Below are 20,265 nucleotides of genomic sequence, written 5' to 3'. Positions count from 1 at the left end.
AATATTACAATGTGTAATTGCGAATTTTGATGTGAAATTTCGGCCCACCACTGGGCAGAACTAGTTGACAGATTATTTTTTGTGCTCAGCTATTGTTTGCTTGTAAATGTGTTTGCAGCAGAAGAAATTACCCCAAACACCCCAAACACGTACTTTTATCACTGCATGGTTTTCTTTATTTAAACTGGTATATCACTGTATGTGTTGAAGGATACCCGAACTGACATGTGACATGATGAGATAGACATGTGTATGTACAGTGCCTAGCACACAAATAACTATGCTGTGTTCCTTTTTTTTCTTTCTCTGACTGAAAGTGTTAAATATCAGGTATGTAAGTGGCTGACTCAGTCCTGACTCAGACGGGAAGTGACTACAATGTGACCCTCAATGATAAGAAATTCCAACTATAAAACAATTTCCTAGCAGAAAATGGCTTCTGAGAGCAAAAAAGAGATAAAAAGGGAATTTCTTATCAGTGAGGATCACACACTAGTCACTTCCTGTCTGAGTCAGGACTGAGTTAGCCACTTACATACCTGATATTTAACTCTTTCAGACAAAGAAAGAAAAAAAAAAGGAACACAGCATAGTTATTTGTGTGCTAGGCACATCATGTCACATGTCACTTCGAAGTATACTTCAGGCTAGCTGCCTTCATGGGTGTCAGCTTGCATTCAAATTTTAGAATTTAGATTAGTGTTAGCACATAATTTGCATTTGATTTGTATTCAAGGTGTGTATTTAGCCTCAAGGGGCTGAGCATATCTCTGGAGCTTTCATTTCACTTGCAGCCTGTGAGCGCTGCCCATTGCTTGCTGAAAATTGGAAGCCAGCAAATGGCTGCTCGCTGTAGTTTGTGGATGGGTGGTGTCAGCACTGATATTCTATATGCGGGCCGAGGATATTTAAAGATGCAGTGGGCCACATCTATAAGTTATACATTTTGTGTTTGGGGGCCAGTGAAAAAGCCTTGGGGGGGCCGCATTCGGCCTGCGGGCCGTAGTTTGAGGACCACTGTACTAGGAATATTGTGAGAGCCCTCCAGAGGTCACTGATATGAGGAGAGCCCATAGAAATACTCTATGTGCAATTTTAACAAGGAATGTGTAATAGCAATACCTTTTACACAACTTTTAGAATTAAACAGTATTATGCTATGGGAGTTTTTTTATTCGGAGGTATGATCTAATTTGAAAGTCATGGAAGGGATCAAAATCTAGACCCTCTGGATCCAGATTTTGATCCAGAGGGTCGGGGTGACCTGGGAATAACCCCAAGGTGCAATGAAGACCTAATTGGTGGTCTTAGTAGAGGGTGCGTTGTTTTCCAATCAGGGTGTGGTGGTGGTCTGTGTCTGCTAAAGAAGTAGGAATACCAGAGAACTGTACTACCAAGGACTGTGTGGCACCATTGTTTGCAATTATTCTTACCCTTTCTGCAGTAATTCTGTGAAATTGTTCATACTGTACATGGCTGACTAATAGAAAACGTCTTATTTTGGAAGTGGAGATCCTGCACTTGCTCTTCCATTTACTGTTCATAGAGTTGTATGCACTAAACCAAGTTAAGTAGAATACCGTGTAAAGTCTTACCGCGCAATAAGTAGAGTAGAATTCAATATATTACATGCAATGCATAATGCTCTGCTTGTGTGTAAGACTTTACTTACTTGTAATTCTGCTTAAAGCGTAACTGTCCAGCTTAAAACAAAAAAATCAATTCTTTATTTTCATCTGGTAAACAAGTAATAAGATTGCTAACCAGGCAATCCAAAAGTTAAAAATCACTCTTACTTTCCTTCTCCATAAATGATCATTCCCCAGTTTCCCTGGCTGTTATTTGGTACATCTGCCGCACAAAGGAAGTTGCAGGGTATGCTGGGTTTTCTCTTTTTCTTCTTTACTTTCCCCTCAGACATAGCTAATGCAGCCTGACAGGCTGAAGCCTCTTTCCCTCCTGTTTTCTCCTCCCACACCTCTGTTCCTCTCTGCTTGGCCAATATTTCTCATGCTGAGAAGCTGAAAGCAACTCTGCAGTCACACAATGACAATGCACTTTCTATTGCAGAGCTGGGTGGGAGTATCTGAAAACTGGGAGGAGGGCGAGCAAGGCACAGACAGAGTAAGGGAGGAAATTATATCAGGATTAGCTTCAAGATGGAGTCAAAATGGAAAATCCTAAAAAGGATTTTAACTTTTTTACTATCGAAAAATCACTAAAATAAAAATGTGGACAAGGCAATACATATGTTATGTAAGTAGAGCAAGTATTTATCTACTTATATGTGTTTTTTCTGAGATGTATGGCTGACAGCTCCTCTTTAATGTAGTTTAGTGCATACATCCCATAGTTCCTTTGAACTGGTGTTCAATGCATTACAACTGATAAGTGCTGATCAAACTTTGTAACCCTCTTTGTTGATGACATGATCACCCATCCACACAGCAAACTACTTTTGTCTGTGTGCACGACACCATGGATCACTTGCAGAACATGATTTCACTTTAACTTATTATTTAATTTTTATAAAGATTTTTAATTTTGTTTTATTTTATTCTTTATGCAACTCACAGTTATAGTTATCTATATCATTTCAGTTTAGCACACTTTTCTTGAGCTATAGAAATAATGAAGTTTGTTTCAGAGATTTCTTAGTGCATCTGCAGTATTGTCGTCCAAAATGCTATTATTTGACATACTGTATATTGTTTTGATTGGTTTTCACAGTTAGCTGTATTGGGTGGTAGGTTTTGATTGGCTTCTTGACTTACAGTAAATATCCAAAGCTTATTCTTCTGTCCTGCTTTAGGCCACCATACATTAGGTTGCCTGCTTATCCCAGCCAGTCTGGGGCTGGCGGACGCTCCATGTTTTCCTCACAGCATCCCAACTATGGCAACTCTCAGGTTCCAATGATGCATCAGCCTGATCAGTACGGGTAGGTAGCAATGGACTTGCTTTGGGAATATGGCCATTCATTTGTGTGGCGTTGCTTTACATTTGTTTTTCTTTCTTTTTTATTTGTGTGTGTACTGATCCTCTGCTCATTCTATGCCTATTTGTGGCATGTATTCCCTGTAATATAATCTGATTGCTAACAGTAAATGTAATGCAACCTGCAATGCTTATCTCCTGCAAATTTCACCCTTGACTAACATGGATAGTGTAACCGCATGTTCCTTACAGTAGTGGCTAAATGTCCTGCATGGCTCGTATTGTTTTATTTTCCTCTTCTGCCTACAATTGTGGCTCGGATGTTTCACATGAACTACACAATTTATTTCACCTGCTGTTGTTGTAAAAAAAAAAAATATTTGTGATTGAGAAGCATTCTAGTGATATTCCACTTTTGTGATTTTTGTTGTTGAAAAAAAGATATTTTCCGTTTAGACATTACAAGAATGTTTGAAATTTGTATTTGATTCTGTATATTTGTGTTATATGCAGACAAGGGGCTCGATTCACAAAGCGGTGCTAACCCAGTTAGAGACTTTAGGCGTGATAACCATTGCACCACACTGGTGAAAACCAGTTTAGGCGTGATAAGTTTAGGCGTGATAAGTTTAGGCATGATAAGTTTAGGCATGCTAAGTTTAGATAAGTTTAGATCGCTTGCAAAGTCCCGCACGCAAAGCAGCGCCATTAAACTCTATGCGAAGTGCACCAGACTTTGCTAGCGCAAAACTTTTGATCAGCTGTGCACTGCGGTGCTCACCCAGTTGGTGCTTAAACTTATCATGCCTAAACTTATCACACCTAAACTTAACATGCCTAAACTTATCACACCTAAACTTATCATGCCTAAACTGAGTTTAGGCATGATAAAGGGCTTTTCACCAGCGTGCTAACTGTTAGCACCGCTTTGTGAATCAGGCCCATAGTCAATGCTGACAGCATGATGAATATTGGGTGTGTTAAGGCCGGTACCCACTGGAAGATGGATCGGGGAACTCTCACTGACGTGACCCGATGTACAAGCCATCTTTCTACCCGTGGGAACACGCAATGTCATGATGGCACACAATGGGCACAAATGAGAGTTCAAACAATCACAGCACTTTGCGTGGGAGCCGGGCATTGCAAAACATTGCTCGCTTAACCCCCCTGGCGGTATGAAAAATTCCGCCAGGGGGCAGCGCAGCAGTTTTTTTTTTTTTCAAATCATGTAGCGAGCCCAGGGCTCGCTACATGATAGCCGCTGCTCAGCGGCATCCCCCCGCCCGCTTCGATCGCCTTCGGCGATCTACGAACCGGAAATCCCGTTCAAAGACGGGGCGATGGGGCGGGATGACGTCACCGACGTCAGCAACGTCGGGACGTCATTGGGAGTCCCGAACCACCCCTCGGCGCTGCCTGGCACTGATTGGCCAGGCAGCGCACGGGGTCTGGGGGGGGGTGTGCGCCGCATCAGATAGCGGCGATCGGGCGGGGGCCGGCGGTGATCAGCGTGGTGGCGCAGCGTCCAGCAAAAAAAAAATTATGAAAATCGGCCCAGCAGGGCCTGAGCGGCACCCTCCGGCGGCTTACCCCGTGTCCAGCACGGGGTTACCGCTAAGGAGGTTAAGTGTACCCACATTGTAAGATCGCAGAAACAATCCCTCATTGCCCATAAAAAACCCTGGTCGCTGGAAAAATCGGTTTAAAAATTGCAATGTGGGTACATAGCTTTAGTTTGCTGATTGCAGCAAATGATTACTAAAGAGCCACAGTGCTTCCTGCTCTTTATGTAGCTAATTACTCATGAGAGAAGAGGGAAGTTACAGGGCAGGACATACTTGAGAGAGGACAAAAATGTACTGGTTTTGCGGTTGGGGAAAAACTGCTATTTTAGGGTACATGCACTTTTAGACATTCATAGCTAGATAAATAGATACATTTCAATAACCTCACTTTACAAAATGATTTATGATGTACATATGTTTCAGTAAAAAATACAAGGGTGGTATTTCATTACTCCCCCCCCCCCCCCCCAAAAAAAAATCAATGTGTAATGGTTTGCTTATCATTTACATACTGTATTTATTTGCCATAAATACATGGATTAACATGCCCTTATCCCAACTTTTTGAAATATCTTGCTGGCTTCAAATTTAAAATGAGTATACATTTTTTTGTAGAATACTTAATATGTCTCAGTTGTAGCATTTGTGATGTTGTGCTTGTACGATTTTTAGTCATGGGTTTGCCTGATTTACAAATCATTGTATTTTGTTTTTAATTCCATTTTACACAATATCACAGTTTTTTGCCAATGGAATTGTAAATAATATATATGCAGGATTGATATTACTCGTGTATAATTAAAATAGAAAAAAAAGTGGTTTCGAACAACAATTTTCTTTTTCTGCCAGACGTGTTCTAATTTGCTTTAAAGCTCTGTGTTTTGTACATTGTGTTCCAGTTTGTGCTTTTTTAGGGTACTTTCACACCAACTGTGTTGGGAACTGTGCTGTGTTGTAATGGACACTCTTTAGCACACTGTAATTGGATGCGATTCAAAGTCTTTGCACTGGTCACACCTCTTCAGTTGGATACAATTGAACTGTTTTTGTCGTTACAACACAGAATCTGCACTGCATTACTAGAATTTTAAACATTGACGAACATATGAGTAATGTTAGTGAATGAAGGTACACATCAGTCATTTGCATGCAACATATTGCAGACCACTGCAAATGTTTTTGAGTTGCGTGCATATTGTAACACAACACCATAACGCTTGTGTGAAACAAGCCTTAGGCAGTGATCAATGTTAAGTATAAGTCATAATTTAGATAAATGGAGGTGTAAGGGCTCATACACACATACCAACAATCTGTCCATCTTTCTTCCAAACTTGTCTGCTGGAAGATAAGTTGCATGTGTGTATGGCTGGAAACGACCAGATGATTGCAGTTGAACCAACTGATAACAGGTTGTTTGCCAGATCCAACCGGTGGATCAACCTGCCCAACTATTATGCAAGTTTGAATGTGTGTACAAGTCTTTTGAACAACTGTGTTTTTAAATGCGGACGTGTTGTGCAGTTTGTCATTTAACCTCCCTGGCGGTAAGTCAAAAGCTGTACATTTTTTTCAAGAATTTTAGACATCCAATTCTTAAGTCATAACTAACCAAAATATGTCAGAATAAAAACCTGGTAGACATTCTGCATATAAATAAAAGACTAGAACACAAATTTGATGAATTAATTACATTTATGAATAAACGTAAAAAAATGTGAAACTGTACAAATAAGGAGAGAGTAGTCAAAATCCAGGCAGAGGTCGGTGCAGGTGGCATGCAGAAAGTAGTCAAAATCCAGGCAGAGGTCGGTGCAGACGGCAGGCTGAGAGCAGTCAAAATCCAGGCAGACATCGGTGCAGATGGCAGGCTGAGAGCAGTCAAAATCCAGGCAAGAAGCGGTAACATGTAGAAGCACTTAGCTTAGAAGCAGCTGGGACCCAAATCGTTATATTGTTAACATCCTGTTCTTTCAAATGAGCTCATCTGCCATGGCAGTCACACATGCTAGACCTTCTGCCCTGTGCAGCAGATCGGGTCCAGATGGGGTGATCAGACAGGCTAAACTATATATGTATATATATATATATAGATATATATATATATATATATATATATATATATATGTACCAAGGGATGAGCAGCACAAGCCAAATTTTATGCAATTCTATGCAAAGCATGCAGGCAGCACTGGAGGTCCCCAGACTCCATAAGAAATATATAAATACAGTGGGGCTATATACAATAGTTCAGCCTTTCTGATCCCTCATTTTGAGCCACTTTAAAAATGTGTCCCGCCCCGTGATGTCACGCCGCCACCGCTGCCAGAATAGCGGGGACATGGGGATCCCGGTGGCCGATGACAAGCCAGACAGCTGGGGAGAGAAACCTGGGTCCCACTGCACAGCGCTGATCGCACACGGGACCCAGTTAAGCTGTGCGTGCAGCGGTTTTTGCCAGCCCGACCGGGCTCGAGCTTCTTAAGCACCCTTGAAAATATAGCCTCTTCTGTGCCTTCTTCACTACTTCAGTAATATGTGACCCCCAAGACAGTAAGTATTACAAGCATGAATGCAGTGGCGCACCAAGGAGCTTTGTGCCCCAGTGCAAGTTTTACATTGGGCCCCAAAGCATTCTATTTATGTGGTGCTACAAAACCTGCCAAGGACATCCACAGTACAAGAGGTGTAGGCAAAGGAGGGGAACAGTTTGTTAATGATTACTACTATGCAAACCATACATAGAAGTGATCATTACCAACACAGCATAATTGAAGAGCTAATACTGTAGTTGAGGGAGGGCCACTTTGGTTCAGATATTGGTAGGTAAGCTCTGAATATCAACAGAAGCAGGCAGCTAATGGCAGTGGGGTTCAGCTAGTGGTATCCAGTTTCCAGACATCAGCAAAGGGGAGCAGCTAAAAGTAGCGGGGTTCGGTTATCAGTAAAGGTGTTAGGCTCCAATATGTACAGTTGGGGGGATAGTGTTATGGAATATGTTAGTAGTAGAATTGAAGTGATAGGGAGAGGAGGTTAGTGTTAGGTGTAGATAGAGGGGTTAGTAGGTTAGTGTTAGATGTAGGCGGGAAGCTGATAATAGAATATTGGTAGTATTATACGCATTACCCAACTCAACAAGCAACAAGATAATATGTACTCCTTCTGAGCCTCCAATCTAAATAAAGAAGCATTGAAGGTACCCCTTGCACTCAATACTTATATATACACTCACCTAAAGGATTATTAGGAACACCATACTAATACGGTGTTTGGCCCCTTTTCGCCTTCAGAACTGCCTTAATTCTACGTGGCATTGGTTCAACAAGGTGCTGAAAGCATTCTTTAGAAATGTTGGCCCATATTGATAGGATAGCATCTTACAGTTGATGGAGATTTGTGGGATGCACATCCAGGGCATGAAGCTCCCACTCCATCACATCCCAAAGATGCTCTATTGAGTTGAGATCTGGTGACTGTGGGGGCCATTTTAGTACAGTGAACTCATGGTGACCGCGGGGGCCATTTTAGTACAGTGAACTCATCGTCATGTTCAAGAAACCAGTTTGAAATGATTCAAGCATTGTGACATGATGCATTATCCTGCTGGAAGTAGCCATCAGAGGATGGGTACATGGTGGTCATGAAGGGATGGACATGGTTAGAAACAATGTTCAGGTAGCCTGTGGTATTTAAATGATGCCAAATTGGCACTAGGGGGTCAAAGTGTAAACAAAATATAGGTAGAAGGCTGCACATCCCTGACCCAATACTGTACAATTGAATGGTTAATCGCTGTGGCACACACCGCCCCCCCTGGACTAAAATGTACGCCCGCATCCAAACAATGCAATACTGGTTTATGGAGAAATTTTAGCTTCCATCATAGTTTTGCATGCAAAAATATAATATACTGGACATCTGCACCAACGTTGAGGTAAATTTCCAGAGCAGATGTCCTAACACTAAACTGACCTAAGTTAAAAGCAAATGTCTTTACCCTGGCAGCAGCTATGCTAAAATGTGTAACTTACATTCAATACAGACAGCAGAAAACAAAGCAAGCGCTCACCAATATGGGCTGCAACTGAATGACTCATCACCTCATATGCACCTCTTAAATAGCTCAAATACACACTCAGCAATCAGACAGATGCAAAACATATGCAAAACTAAACTAATTACTTACCATGCAAAACAGGATAGCACAATGGGTGCTGCTAGCCTGGTAGTTACAGAACTGTGGAAACAAAATATAGGTAGAAGGCTGCGCATCCCTGACCCAATACTGTACAATTGAATGGTTAATCGCTGTGGCGCACACCGCCCCCCCTGGACTAAAATGTACGCCCGCATCCAAACAATGCAATACTGGTTTATGGAGAAATTTTAGCTTCCATCATAGTTTTGCATGCAAAAATATAATATACTGGACATCTGCACCAACGTTGAGGTAAATCTCCAGAGCAGATGTCCTAACACTAAACTGACCTAAGTTAAAAGCAAATGTCTTTACCCTGGCAGCAGCTATGCTAAAATGTGTAACTTACATTCAATACAGACAGCAGAAAACAAAGCAAGCGCTCACCAATATGGGCTGCAACTGAATGACTCATCACCTCATATGCACCGCTTAAATAGCTCAAATACACACTCAGCAATCAGACAGATGCAAAACATATGCAAAACTAAACTAATTACTTACCATGCAAAACAGGATAGCACAATGGGTGCTGCTAGCCTGGTAGTTACAGAACTGTGGAAACAAAATATAGGTAGAAGGCTGCGCATCCCTGACCCACTACTGTACAATTGAATGGTTAATCGCTGTGGCGCACACCGCCCCCCCTGGACTAAAATGTACGCCCGCATCCAAACAATGCAATACTGGTTTATGGAGAAATTTTAGCTTCCATCATAGTTTTGCATGCAAAAATATAATATACTGGACATCTGCACCAACGTTGAGGTAAATCTCCAGAGCAGATGTCCTAACACTAAACTGACCTAAGTTAAAAGCAAATGTCTTTACCCTGGCAGCAGCTATGCTAAAATGTGTAACTTACATTCAATACAGACAGCAGAAAACAAAGCAAGCGCTCACCAATATAGGCTGCAACTGAATGACTCATCACCTCATATGCACCCCTTAAATCGCTCAAATACACACTCAGCAATCAGACAGATGCAAAACATATGCAAAACTAAACTAATTACTTACCATGCAAAACAGGATAGCACAATGGGTGCTGCTAGCCTGGTAGTTACAGAACTGTGGAAACAAAATATAGGTAGAAGGCTGTGCATCCCTGACCCAATACTGTACAATTGAATGGTTAATCGCTGTGGCGCACACCGCCCCCCCTGGACTAAAATGTACGCCCGCATCCAAACAATGCAATACTTGTTTATGGAGAAATTTTAGCTTCCATCATAGTTTTGCATGCAAAAATATAATATACTGGACATCTGCACCAACGTTGAGGTAAATCTCCAGAGCAGATGTCCTAACACTAAACTGACCTAAGTTAAAAGCAAATGTCTTTACCCTGGCAGCAGCTATGCTAAAATGTGTAACTTACATTCAATACAGACAGCAGAAAACAAAGCAAGCGCTCACCAATATGGGCTACAACTGAATGACTCATCACCTCATATGCACCGCTTAAATAGCTCAAATACACACTCAGCAATCAGACAGATGCAAAACATATGCAAAACTAAACTAATTACTTACCATGCAAAACAGGATAGCACAATGGGTGCTGCTAGCCTGGTAGTTACAGAACTGTGGAAACAAAATATAGGTAGAAGGCTGCGCATCCCTGACCCAATACTGTACAATTGAATGGTTAATCGCTGTGGCGCACACCGCCCCCCCTGGACTAAAATGTACGCCCGCATCCAAACAATGCAATACTGGTTTATGGAGAAATTTTAGCTTCCATCATAGTTTTGCATGCGCAGCCTTCTACCTATAACTAGGTTGTGTTCCTTTTTTTTTCTTTCTCTGCCTGAAAGAGTTAAACATCAGGTGCACAAGTGAACGTTTCTGTCCAGTTGGGACCTGGTCGGACTATAGCAGCAGCAAGTGAGGCAGCTAACAATTACCGCCATTAAACACTTTCTTGGCAGAAAACAGCTCCATAGATTTTAGCTCTGGTGACACAGTATAAAAACTTAAAGAGTAGATTTAAATATAAAATACAACTGTGAGATATCTAAAAAAGTAATTTTTAGGAGAAGGAGGATAGATACAATTGTTTATCTCATCAGTTTATTTTCCACTTCGGTGTTTCTCTAAGCATAATCCTTTGGTTGGTATGTTCTTAAGTTGATGCTTTCTTAATTTTTTTCTTCATTTCTTGTGCTTTCTTTATGTTTAAGGCCTGAGCCCACTGATGCAGTTGTGTCCGCTTTGCAGTTACACATCAATGTTAGAGATGCTAAAAAGCAGACAGAAGCAGACATAACTGCGTTAGTGGGCTCAGGCCCTCAGTGTTCGCCCTGTAAAACATTTTAAAGTCCACCAAGATTCAAAATTGAAGCTGTTAAACTGTGAAAGCACAGATGTTGCTTTCTGTAAGTTTTAATTTTAGCACTGCAACTTCAAATTTAAAAATCTGTTTTATAGTTGTGCTTGCCTGCAGCTTTAGATTTATCCAGCAGATCTCTGCAGTCCATCCAGGTCTTTGCAGTTTGCTGGCTTCTTGTACAGAAAGTGGAGTTTTGAAATCCACTGCTTGTGAACCACACATCTATAGTAGAGTGTGCCAGCAAAGGGGTATTTTCACAAAAGAACAGTAAACGCAATTTATGGGTTACACAAACTGTGTACCTCATTTTATACATGCATCACTTTAAGGTGTTTGAGAAACTCTCTAGTAACTCTCAACTTGCTGTACAAGGGTCCCCAGTTAAAATCAGACAATATTTGCATGAGGTTTTTATGTATTCCCATGTATTTTTGTGGGTTTTCTCCCAATTTAAAGAAGCATACAGATAGGTTAATTGGTTCCCCATAAGACAATGACTGACTATGGTAGTAATTAGGTCAGCCCCTCTGAGGGACAGTTAGTGACATGACTAAATGCACTATGTAAAAGTGACATGAGATATGAAATGAAAACACAATAATAATAATAATAATGTAATGCCTGGCAGATCTCCTGTTTTCCTTCAGCCACTATACCGCAATCTAGCTCCGTAGCTCTGAGCAAGACTATGTAGCTGGGTGATATTAGGTAATAGAGCGGATTGCTCTTGTGGAGGAGATTACACAGATCACACCAAGAGCTATGAACAAGTGAGCAAGATTGCTCAGAGCGACCGCAGCTCTGAGCTTCCGATAACCGCCACAATAAACAAGACTCAGTGGTCGCTCAGTGCGACCGCAGCACTGAGCAACTTTTGTCCACCACACTGAGTAACAAGGACTGACAAGAGACAGACAGACGGAATGCTTGCCAATCAGCGATAGCAAACATCCACACTGGCACGGACAAGACAAACAAGTAGGAGCGTAACTAATAGCAACCGCTGCTATAGTCACGTCTACAGGAACAGAACTTGCAGGAATACTACCAGTCCCCAACGTGGTGAAGGCAGTCTCCAAGCTATGAGGATAGGAAAGAACTTACTGTAGCCCCGCGGGTGCAGTGAACATCCAAGCAGGCAAAGCAAGGTAATGCAATAATTTTCAAACTTCACACGAGGAACCCAGCAGTCAACTAAGGCAAAGCTGAACACTATGACAGGCAAGATGTGAGAAGAGGAGCAGGCTTTTTTTATGGACATCAGCCAATGAGAGCAGACATGCAAATTCCCACACAGCTGAATGGTAATCACACAATCCTGTGTTATGGTGGCCATACATGGTACAATTTTTTCATACAATCTTACCATTTCTATGTAATATAAGGGAACAGCCTAAATGATCCTTTCAGTATATTCACTTAATTTACCCTTATACTACATAGAAATGGTAAGATTGTATGAAAAAATTGTACCATGTATGGCCACCATTAGGCTGATTGAAGGCTGGAAGCTGACTGTGAATGGAAAGGACTCTCATTACAAATGCATGCCAAATTATGCAACAACATGCATATAAGAAATCCATAGCTGTCTAGCTGCAGCTCAACTGCAAGGTGGATTCATGACAACATCCTGAGCTGCTCTGAACTGCAGAGTGATTGCAGATTACAATGAGACTTATTGTGAATGCAATAAAAACTAAGCAGCCAAATGCAAGCAGAGAAATCAAAATTGCTCGGTTGCAGCTCTGCAACCGACAGGACATGGTACAGGAGGGATCCTTACAAATAATCATAATAATAATAATAATAATAGTAGTGACTAATACATACCCCTTATCCCTTCTTTTGTGCAAAAAAAATCAATATCTGTGAGGTGAGCAGAGAACAAATCAAATCAAATCAAATCAAAGATAGCTTTATTGGCATGACCAAGATTCATTACAGGTATTGCCAAAGCAAGGGGAAATAGGGGACATGGGAGGGGGTGGGGTAGGGGGACAATGGCTAAGCAGTCTTTGGACATTTTTAGGTTTACAGTTCCGTTATGCTCCTCTCCGTCTGTGGCATGCTGTGACATAGTGTGCAGCGATTGTCACTGTGGATTCATCTTCTCCCAGTAGGATAGATGTTTTTCTCTCATCTTCTAGTGAGAACTCAGTAGCTAAAGAAACAATGTGCAAACTATTTTCATGCTTACCCTTACTATTGCCACTGTCAGTCACTGCTCTTTGCCACCACCCTCAATCAACTGTTTTTTTTTTTTACTGTAATGTTGGGAAATGTTGTATTGTCTCTGTTGTTTTGCTAATTTGATAGTCACGTAGCCTTCTGGGACTGAGAATCCCTGATGATGGCTACACAGCTGAAACCAGTTGGAGTGACTAAAGAACCTGCCTGTTAGCACTGTGAGTGCTTCAAGGTAATTTATATTTGTCCAGGTCCCTGTTGTTCAGGAACTGCGATGTAAGTGTTTGTTTAATGCTCTTTTCTTCATTGACATAAATCTATTAGCTTCACATTCCTGGCATTAATGAGTACTTATGACTGCATCTGGTAATGGTTTGCACTGTTTATGAGCACTGGGTGTTTGCAAGAGTAGCTGATGTTTGATGACATAAAGAAGGAAGCGTTGTTCTGCTGGTTGCTAGAGCTGAGGAATCTTTAAACTTTGAAGTTTGACTATTTGTCGAATAGAGGACTTTGGCAGCAGCAATAATACACTCTTTGGGAAAGGGCTGGTACATTTAATTATCCATACCCACACCTTATTACTTTGGGCATCACATGGTCACCAGCTAATCAACAATGGGGAAAAAGCAAGTTGTACTCAGGAGATGTGTATTTTACCTGCTTATTGCCTGTGTACAATGTTTTTATTCAAAAGACTGCTTTTACAATTTAGATTGTTCAATGTTGTGTTCAGTTGGGCTTTAAACGGTTTTGTGTTTAGTTTTATTATGAGTTGGTCAGCAGGAAGTCCAAAGCACAAGTAAATTTGTATGCTGTGAAGAAGAATGGTCCCGTCATCTTAAAATTGTGTGCAAGTGTATATACTAAACAATCGCTTATTAGTATGTTGCTGTCTTTTGTCTCTGATGTTAATGAAATTAAAAAAATTTACTGAGTTTTTTCATATTTTCCAAGATGCTGCAAGTGTAGAAAAGCTTTCATCTGCACAATAGCCAAAATGTTTATTTAATTATGATGGCTTTAAGCTCTAATATGAATGTGTGCTTCAGTGCATGAAAAAATATTGAGGTCAAGCTGTATAATTAAATTCAAATATAAAAAAAAATACCATTATTTTTCTAAAGTTTATTCACAATTTTTGTTTTAGAGGGTTTTTTTTGTAATCCTTTTGTTAGAAGCAGCCATAAACAATGCATATTCACACTATTGACTATAATGTAGCTGCACTCATTAATAAGTGTACATCTTAATACTGTATTATCACCTTTTCACTGCCTGATGGGAGAATTAATAAAAAAAAAATACCAGCATGTTACACAGCACTGTGTAAAATCTTACAGTGGGGATACAGTGGCAGGAGAATAATGCTAGAATCATTGCAGTAATAGCACCATACTCTTTATAAGCTCATTCTGAATAGTCCATGCCCCTCGTCCTCCTCATACTCTCCTTTTTACTCATCCTCACACACATGCAATTTTCATAGAGTAGATGGCAGGGGAAAGGTTACCACTGCGGAAGATCTGGAAATCATACTGGTCTAAGAAAGCCACTTTCATTGACTAAACTGCAGATCAGGATAAAACAAGTCCAATTTGTGGAACAGGTAAAATAGTTGCGTGGTGATTTGGGCACCACCATAGGCTGCCATGCAATTTGAGGCTATGACAGTGTGCAGTTTGTAATGTGGGCGCTGTAGTTCAGCTATAGCATATTTAAGCTCCGACTAGGTGCAGCTAACGGCCGAGTATATGTATAGTATACAATATAGCCAAGTGCCATGCAGCTTTAGTGGTGAGGCTTCAGTAATAGGTGTTCAGCTACAGTATAGCCAAGAGCCACTCTGCTCTAGCTTTTCATCTTGTTGCGCTGTGGTAGCAATCGAGAGTGAGTGCTTGCTGTAGTATAGCCTAGCACCGGGAAGTTACTTGGGCTCTGGGGTTCAGCTACAGCTGGTGCCAACCATTGTGTTGGAGCAGCATAGCCAAGTGCCTACGGTGTTACTAGTTAGTATTAGGATTAGGTAGGTGAGGACACAGGGGCGTAGTAATAGGGGTTACAGAGGTTGCGACCGCATTGGGGCCCTTGGGCCAGAGGGGCCCCGAAGGGCCCTCTCTTAACTACAGTATTAGCTCTCTATTGGTCCTGTGCTCATAATTATCACTTCTATAGATACTTTGAATAGTGGTTATTATTATCAAACTGCTCCCCATTCCCTCTTTGCACCTCTGACACAGTAGTTGTCATTGGCAGGTTTTGGTGCACCGTATCAATTGTTATGTATAGAGTGCTTGGGGGGCCCCATTGTAAAACTTGCATCAAGGCCCACAGCTCCTTAGCTGCACCACTGTGAAAACATTATTGTTAAGTGTAGGTAGAGGGGAGGTTAGTTTTAGGCACAGATAGGGGAGGTTTTAAAGGTAAATGTGAGGTTTAGATTAGACATGTGGATAGTAGAATATCTGTAAATTTACTGATAGTTTACTGTCGGGAACATCTTGCACCCATTTTACCAGGTGCCCCTTTTAAATGTACGCCCAATTTGTGGCAGTTTATTCATAAGTGCTTATCTTCCTTAGGACCTTACAATTTGCTAGCAACTATCTGTACAATTGTAAGAAAATAATTTTAACTAATTTAAGTTGTTTCTTTTTACTTGGCCTTGTACCACTACTATAAACTATAGCTATTTAATCAGTTAAATGATTCATTATGTTTAATTATTAACTTTTTTTACTTCATCTTCAACTGACAAGAATAAGAAGTCCTTAGTGTAGTAATTAGCATATGCTAATTACAAATAAAAAAAACTCCAGCTAAGGCCTGGAACCCACTGCAAAACGCTATCGCTAATCGCACGCGCTAGCATTTTGTATGAGCAGTTTGTCAGCGGTTTCATGAGCGTTTTAGGATTTTACAAAGTGTATCAATTTGCCAGCGATTGTGTAGCGATTAGCGATTAGCATTTTAAAGTCTGATTGGTCCTTTCAATTAATTTTAATTTTGTTATCGTGTGTGGTAAGGTTAAAACGCTAGCAAAATTGCTCCATGCAGGTTTTAATGAGTGATTAAGCCAGCGTTTATATACTTTACATTGAAGCGCTAACACTCCCAAAATGCTGCATGTCCTGCGTTTGCGGAATGAGGAATCGCAAACGCTCCAGTGGAAGTTGCCCCATCCATTAACATTAGCTGAGCGTTTTGGCAAAGCTAGCATTTTGAATTGCTCCAGAAATGCTCACAAAACCGCTCTTGTGGGTTCCAACTCTTAGTACCAGAAAAGATCTTATCTTAAAATTAGAATGACAGATACATGTATCATCACATATATGGGATATTGCAGGGCCTTGTACTGTCCTCTTTACACGAGTAAGCATGGTTGTTTTTTTGTTTTTGATTTAGTCAAGGTACACCTTTTCCTTCTGTTTGTAAAAAATTAAAGAGTAAACGTTTTTTTGGTCAATTTGTACCATAACCTTTTAAAAAAAATAATTTTGAAGTAGAAGACCTAAAAACTGTTACAATTTACTTTGAGGTTTGTGGGCTTCCCATATGATTTTTTTTTTGGTGCAGCATGACCCAATTACTTAACTGGATGCTGCCTAAAGAATACCTACCACTAGTAGCTAATTGTCTACAAATAGACAATCAACTGAATCAATTATTTCTTATCTGCTGTAAACGGGAGTCCAGGCGGTGAGTTGGCCACCTAATGCAGTATATTTGTAGACAATTGGCTGAAATGATTAACCTCTATGTAGTAGCCAACTGGCTGCTATGTGTATTTGGTGCCCAACTCACCGCCTGGGCGCCTGATTATCCAGTATTTACATTGGTGTCTATTAGACACCTGCGGCTCTTAGCACCCAAATGACCTGATCTGTAGTGCTTGACTTTTCTGTGGTTGCATTGCTAATCCCGTTGATATATCGATGAAGCCCCCTGCACATTCCATACTACAAAGTTGCTATATTCAGGTATACTTATCATCTAAAATATTCAGATCTTAGAAAGATTTCTTTAAGAGCAATTTGGTCTTATTTATGGTTTGAAGTTAAAGTTTAAAGTTAAAAATGGATGAGTACAGCATATGTTCACATTTTGATCAAATGGCTATATGCAAATAAAATGCAAAACTGCAAATGTGCAGTCTACAGGTATAATTTTTACATTTAACAGGGTAATGCAGCTAAACAAAATATGGTGTTAGCTTTTGAAGAAAAGTATTACATCCCTGTTATAAAAAGAACAGTGGTGCCTTTTAAATATAGCACATGTACTGGCTGAACTCGATGGACGTATGTCTCTTTTCAACCAAAATAACTATGTAACTATATTACGCAATACTGTGTAGGATTTTGTCCAAATACAAAACAATATTTTTTCATTATTTAACTTACCCAAAGTACTTTGAATCTAGAAAACATGCCAACTTTTTGTCTCTATAATCCTGAAAGTAGTCTTTTTTTATTTTGTGACCTTCACTGGTCAGCAAAATGTCACTTGGGCATGAACCTAAGAAGACAGCTATCTGCGCGGTTTTAAACATTCTTTTATTATGGCCAGAAATCTAGTTTAATGATGTGATAAAGCTTGGTGCCTCAGTGCTATTGCTATTCCATTTACCTTTTTATATTCTGCAGAGCAGGACAATCTTGTGGTTACGCAAGGACACATTTTGTAGCCATCTAAAACTCTTATGACTGTGTTGTGCCAGGTCAGGTTTTTCATTTCGCTTTTGTAGCAAAGGAATTTATACGTTTAGTTTTCAAGAATTTTGTTATCCTTTCACTATATATTTTGCTGGCCATGAACTATCTTCCCTTCCTCCACCACAATAGCTTAGTCCTTTGTTGATCAAGCACAGTCAACTGCAAACTAGTATTTTATGTAAAAAAAAAATGTCTTATATTGTATAAGTATTGTCAGTTTAAGTATATATTTGATACTGATGGGTCAAAATCAAATGGTATTTTTCTACTTCTTCTATAAACCTGTAAGACTTGTTTTTAGAGTGTTATTGATTTATAAAGCGCCGACATATTCCATAGCACTGTACAACATAAGATTCAAACAAGGGGTATAAAATAATACAGACAATGGTATCCACCATTATACAAAACACAGAGTTGGTACAAAATACAGAATTAGTAGTTAGGGCTCAGCCACACTATAAGCGCTTTTCTGAGTGCTTGTGATTGATTATGGTAGTGCTCTCATTCACTTTTATTAAAATCGCGGTTAAAATCGTATGCGATTTTTACCTTCAATTTTAATGAAAGTGAATGGGAGCGTTTTTTAAAAAGCGCTCAGAAAACGCTAATCAATCACAAAGTGCTCAGTAAAGCGCTTGTAGTGTGGCTGAGCCCTTAGAGTGATAAAATTAATATGAATAAATGTGTAACAAATTCCACGTGGAAAAAGGGTGAGAGAGCCCTGCCCTTGCGAGCCTACAATCTAAAGGCGTTTGTGTGTGTGTGTGTGTGTGTGGGGGGGGGAGAGGTGGGGTGGTATACAATATTCATACCTAGAAGCAGTGTGTTTTTAGTTATCTAATACAAGCACAACTTGGCCAGGGTACAAATGGGATCATAAGCTTGATGGAAATAGTGAGTTTTGAGGGCACATTTAAAATATCAAATGTTAAAGAGTGACGGACTTATTGGCCTGACTGATGGTAAGCACAGAAGCTGTCCGCTTTTGCATTTTTTTTTTATCTTCGAAAATAGTTTTATTGTGTACACACAAAAAGCCGTACGTATGTGTAACGATTGTGGAATTCCCTCCGTGGTCAGCGCACAGGACGTGCGCTGACACTGCGGAAATCCTCCACAAGCGTATAATTTGAGAGAACCCAGCAAAAGGTGCAACGCACCTGTAGAGGGTAATTCCTGTCGGCAGATGGAGCTATGGAGTGCAGATGAACAGATCCTCTGCCCTGCCACAGACGCCAGATAGGAATTGTACGACGGGAAGAACGCAGGGCAAGATAGCCCTTAAAGAAAGAGAGTAAAGCGACAGAGTGTATGTGTGTCCACCAATCTAGTCGCCACCCAGCGACGATGAACACACAACCATGAAAATCAGCTGAGAAGGCAATCGCAAGAGATGGCGATTGCTAACAGTGACACAAGACAGAATAAGCACAGAGGAGGAATGTATGTGTGTGCACCAATGTAGTCGCCAACCTGCGACGGTGGACACACAACAGAGGAAACGTAGAAGTGAGAACGCAATCGCAAGAGAAAGCGATTGCGAATGATAATGAGCACAGGGACAGAATGTATGTGTGTGCACCAATCCAGTCGCCAACCCGCGACGGTGCACACACAACAGCAGATACGAAGTAGGAACGCAATCGCGAGAGAGGCGATTGCCAGAGGTGACACAAGGCTAAAGCAAGACAGGGCACGAGAGTAGCAAAGGCACAGCAATTCATACAATGAGAAGATAAGGAAAATAACAAACGCTAACTAAACGCGAACACCGTACTCATTCGCAACAGCGAACGCGTTTACAGCGCGATCTCTGCACGTTAAGCGCAACAGAGACAAGCACGTCTAACTAACTCCCGCCACCCAAACACGAAACAGAGAATGCGAGCGCTTGCTTAACGGTTACCTCACCGAGCCTACAGCAAGCGTTCGTATCAGACAAGACAGACAGATGACCGGGAAACAGGATAGGAAAAATCCACTGCTCTTTCCGCCAGAGCGAGTGCGATCCAAGTAAAGCAACAGAGCAATTTAGGGAGAAAGGAGGCAGAGGCACAGTTAAAGCAAATGGAAATTCCTTTAATCCACGGTGTGCTGACACGCGGGGTTACAGTGGGGGTGAGGGGATGCCTGACAGCTGTTTCGCTAAGAAAGCTTCTTCAGAGGCAAAGGAACAATAAGACCCGAGTAATGTCTGGCCATAAATAGTTTCACTTACCGCCATCCAGGCAGTGACAACGCCCTCATCCAGCACTTCCGGCGTCCCGGCATATAGACTCCGCCCCCCGGAAGTTGCGCACACGCTGCTCTAACCAATTG

The 20,265-nt window shown here is 40.9% G+C and overlaps 1 protein-coding gene across 4 annotated transcripts in view; it reads left to right on the top strand.

Annotated features, from left to right (window-relative positions):
* ARID1B (AT-rich interaction domain 1B) overlaps window positions 1-20,265 on the top strand; it is a 703,333-nt gene that overhangs the window by 563,826 nt on the left and 119,242 nt on the right. For 3 of the 4 annotated variants that reach the window (XM_068231874.1, XM_068231875.1, XM_068231872.1), the window contains one exon: window positions 2,813-2,941. The exons of the other annotated variant lie outside the window; for it this stretch is intronic. In XM_068231874.1, coding sequence (XP_068087975.1) covers window positions 2,813-2,941 — 129 coding nt within the window. The remainder of the gene's footprint in view (window positions 1-2,812; window positions 2,942-20,265) is intronic. 4 annotated transcript variants of the gene reach the window in all.

This window comes from Hyperolius riggenbachi, chromosome 4 (assembly GCF_040937935.1).
Source record: "Hyperolius riggenbachi isolate aHypRig1 chromosome 4, aHypRig1.pri, whole genome shotgun sequence".
NCBI lineage: Eukaryota > Metazoa > Chordata > Amphibia > Anura > Hyperoliidae > Hyperolius > Hyperolius riggenbachi.
The sequence above is the reverse complement of the archived record's forward strand: the minus strand, read 5'-3'. Positions and strand labels throughout refer to the sequence as shown.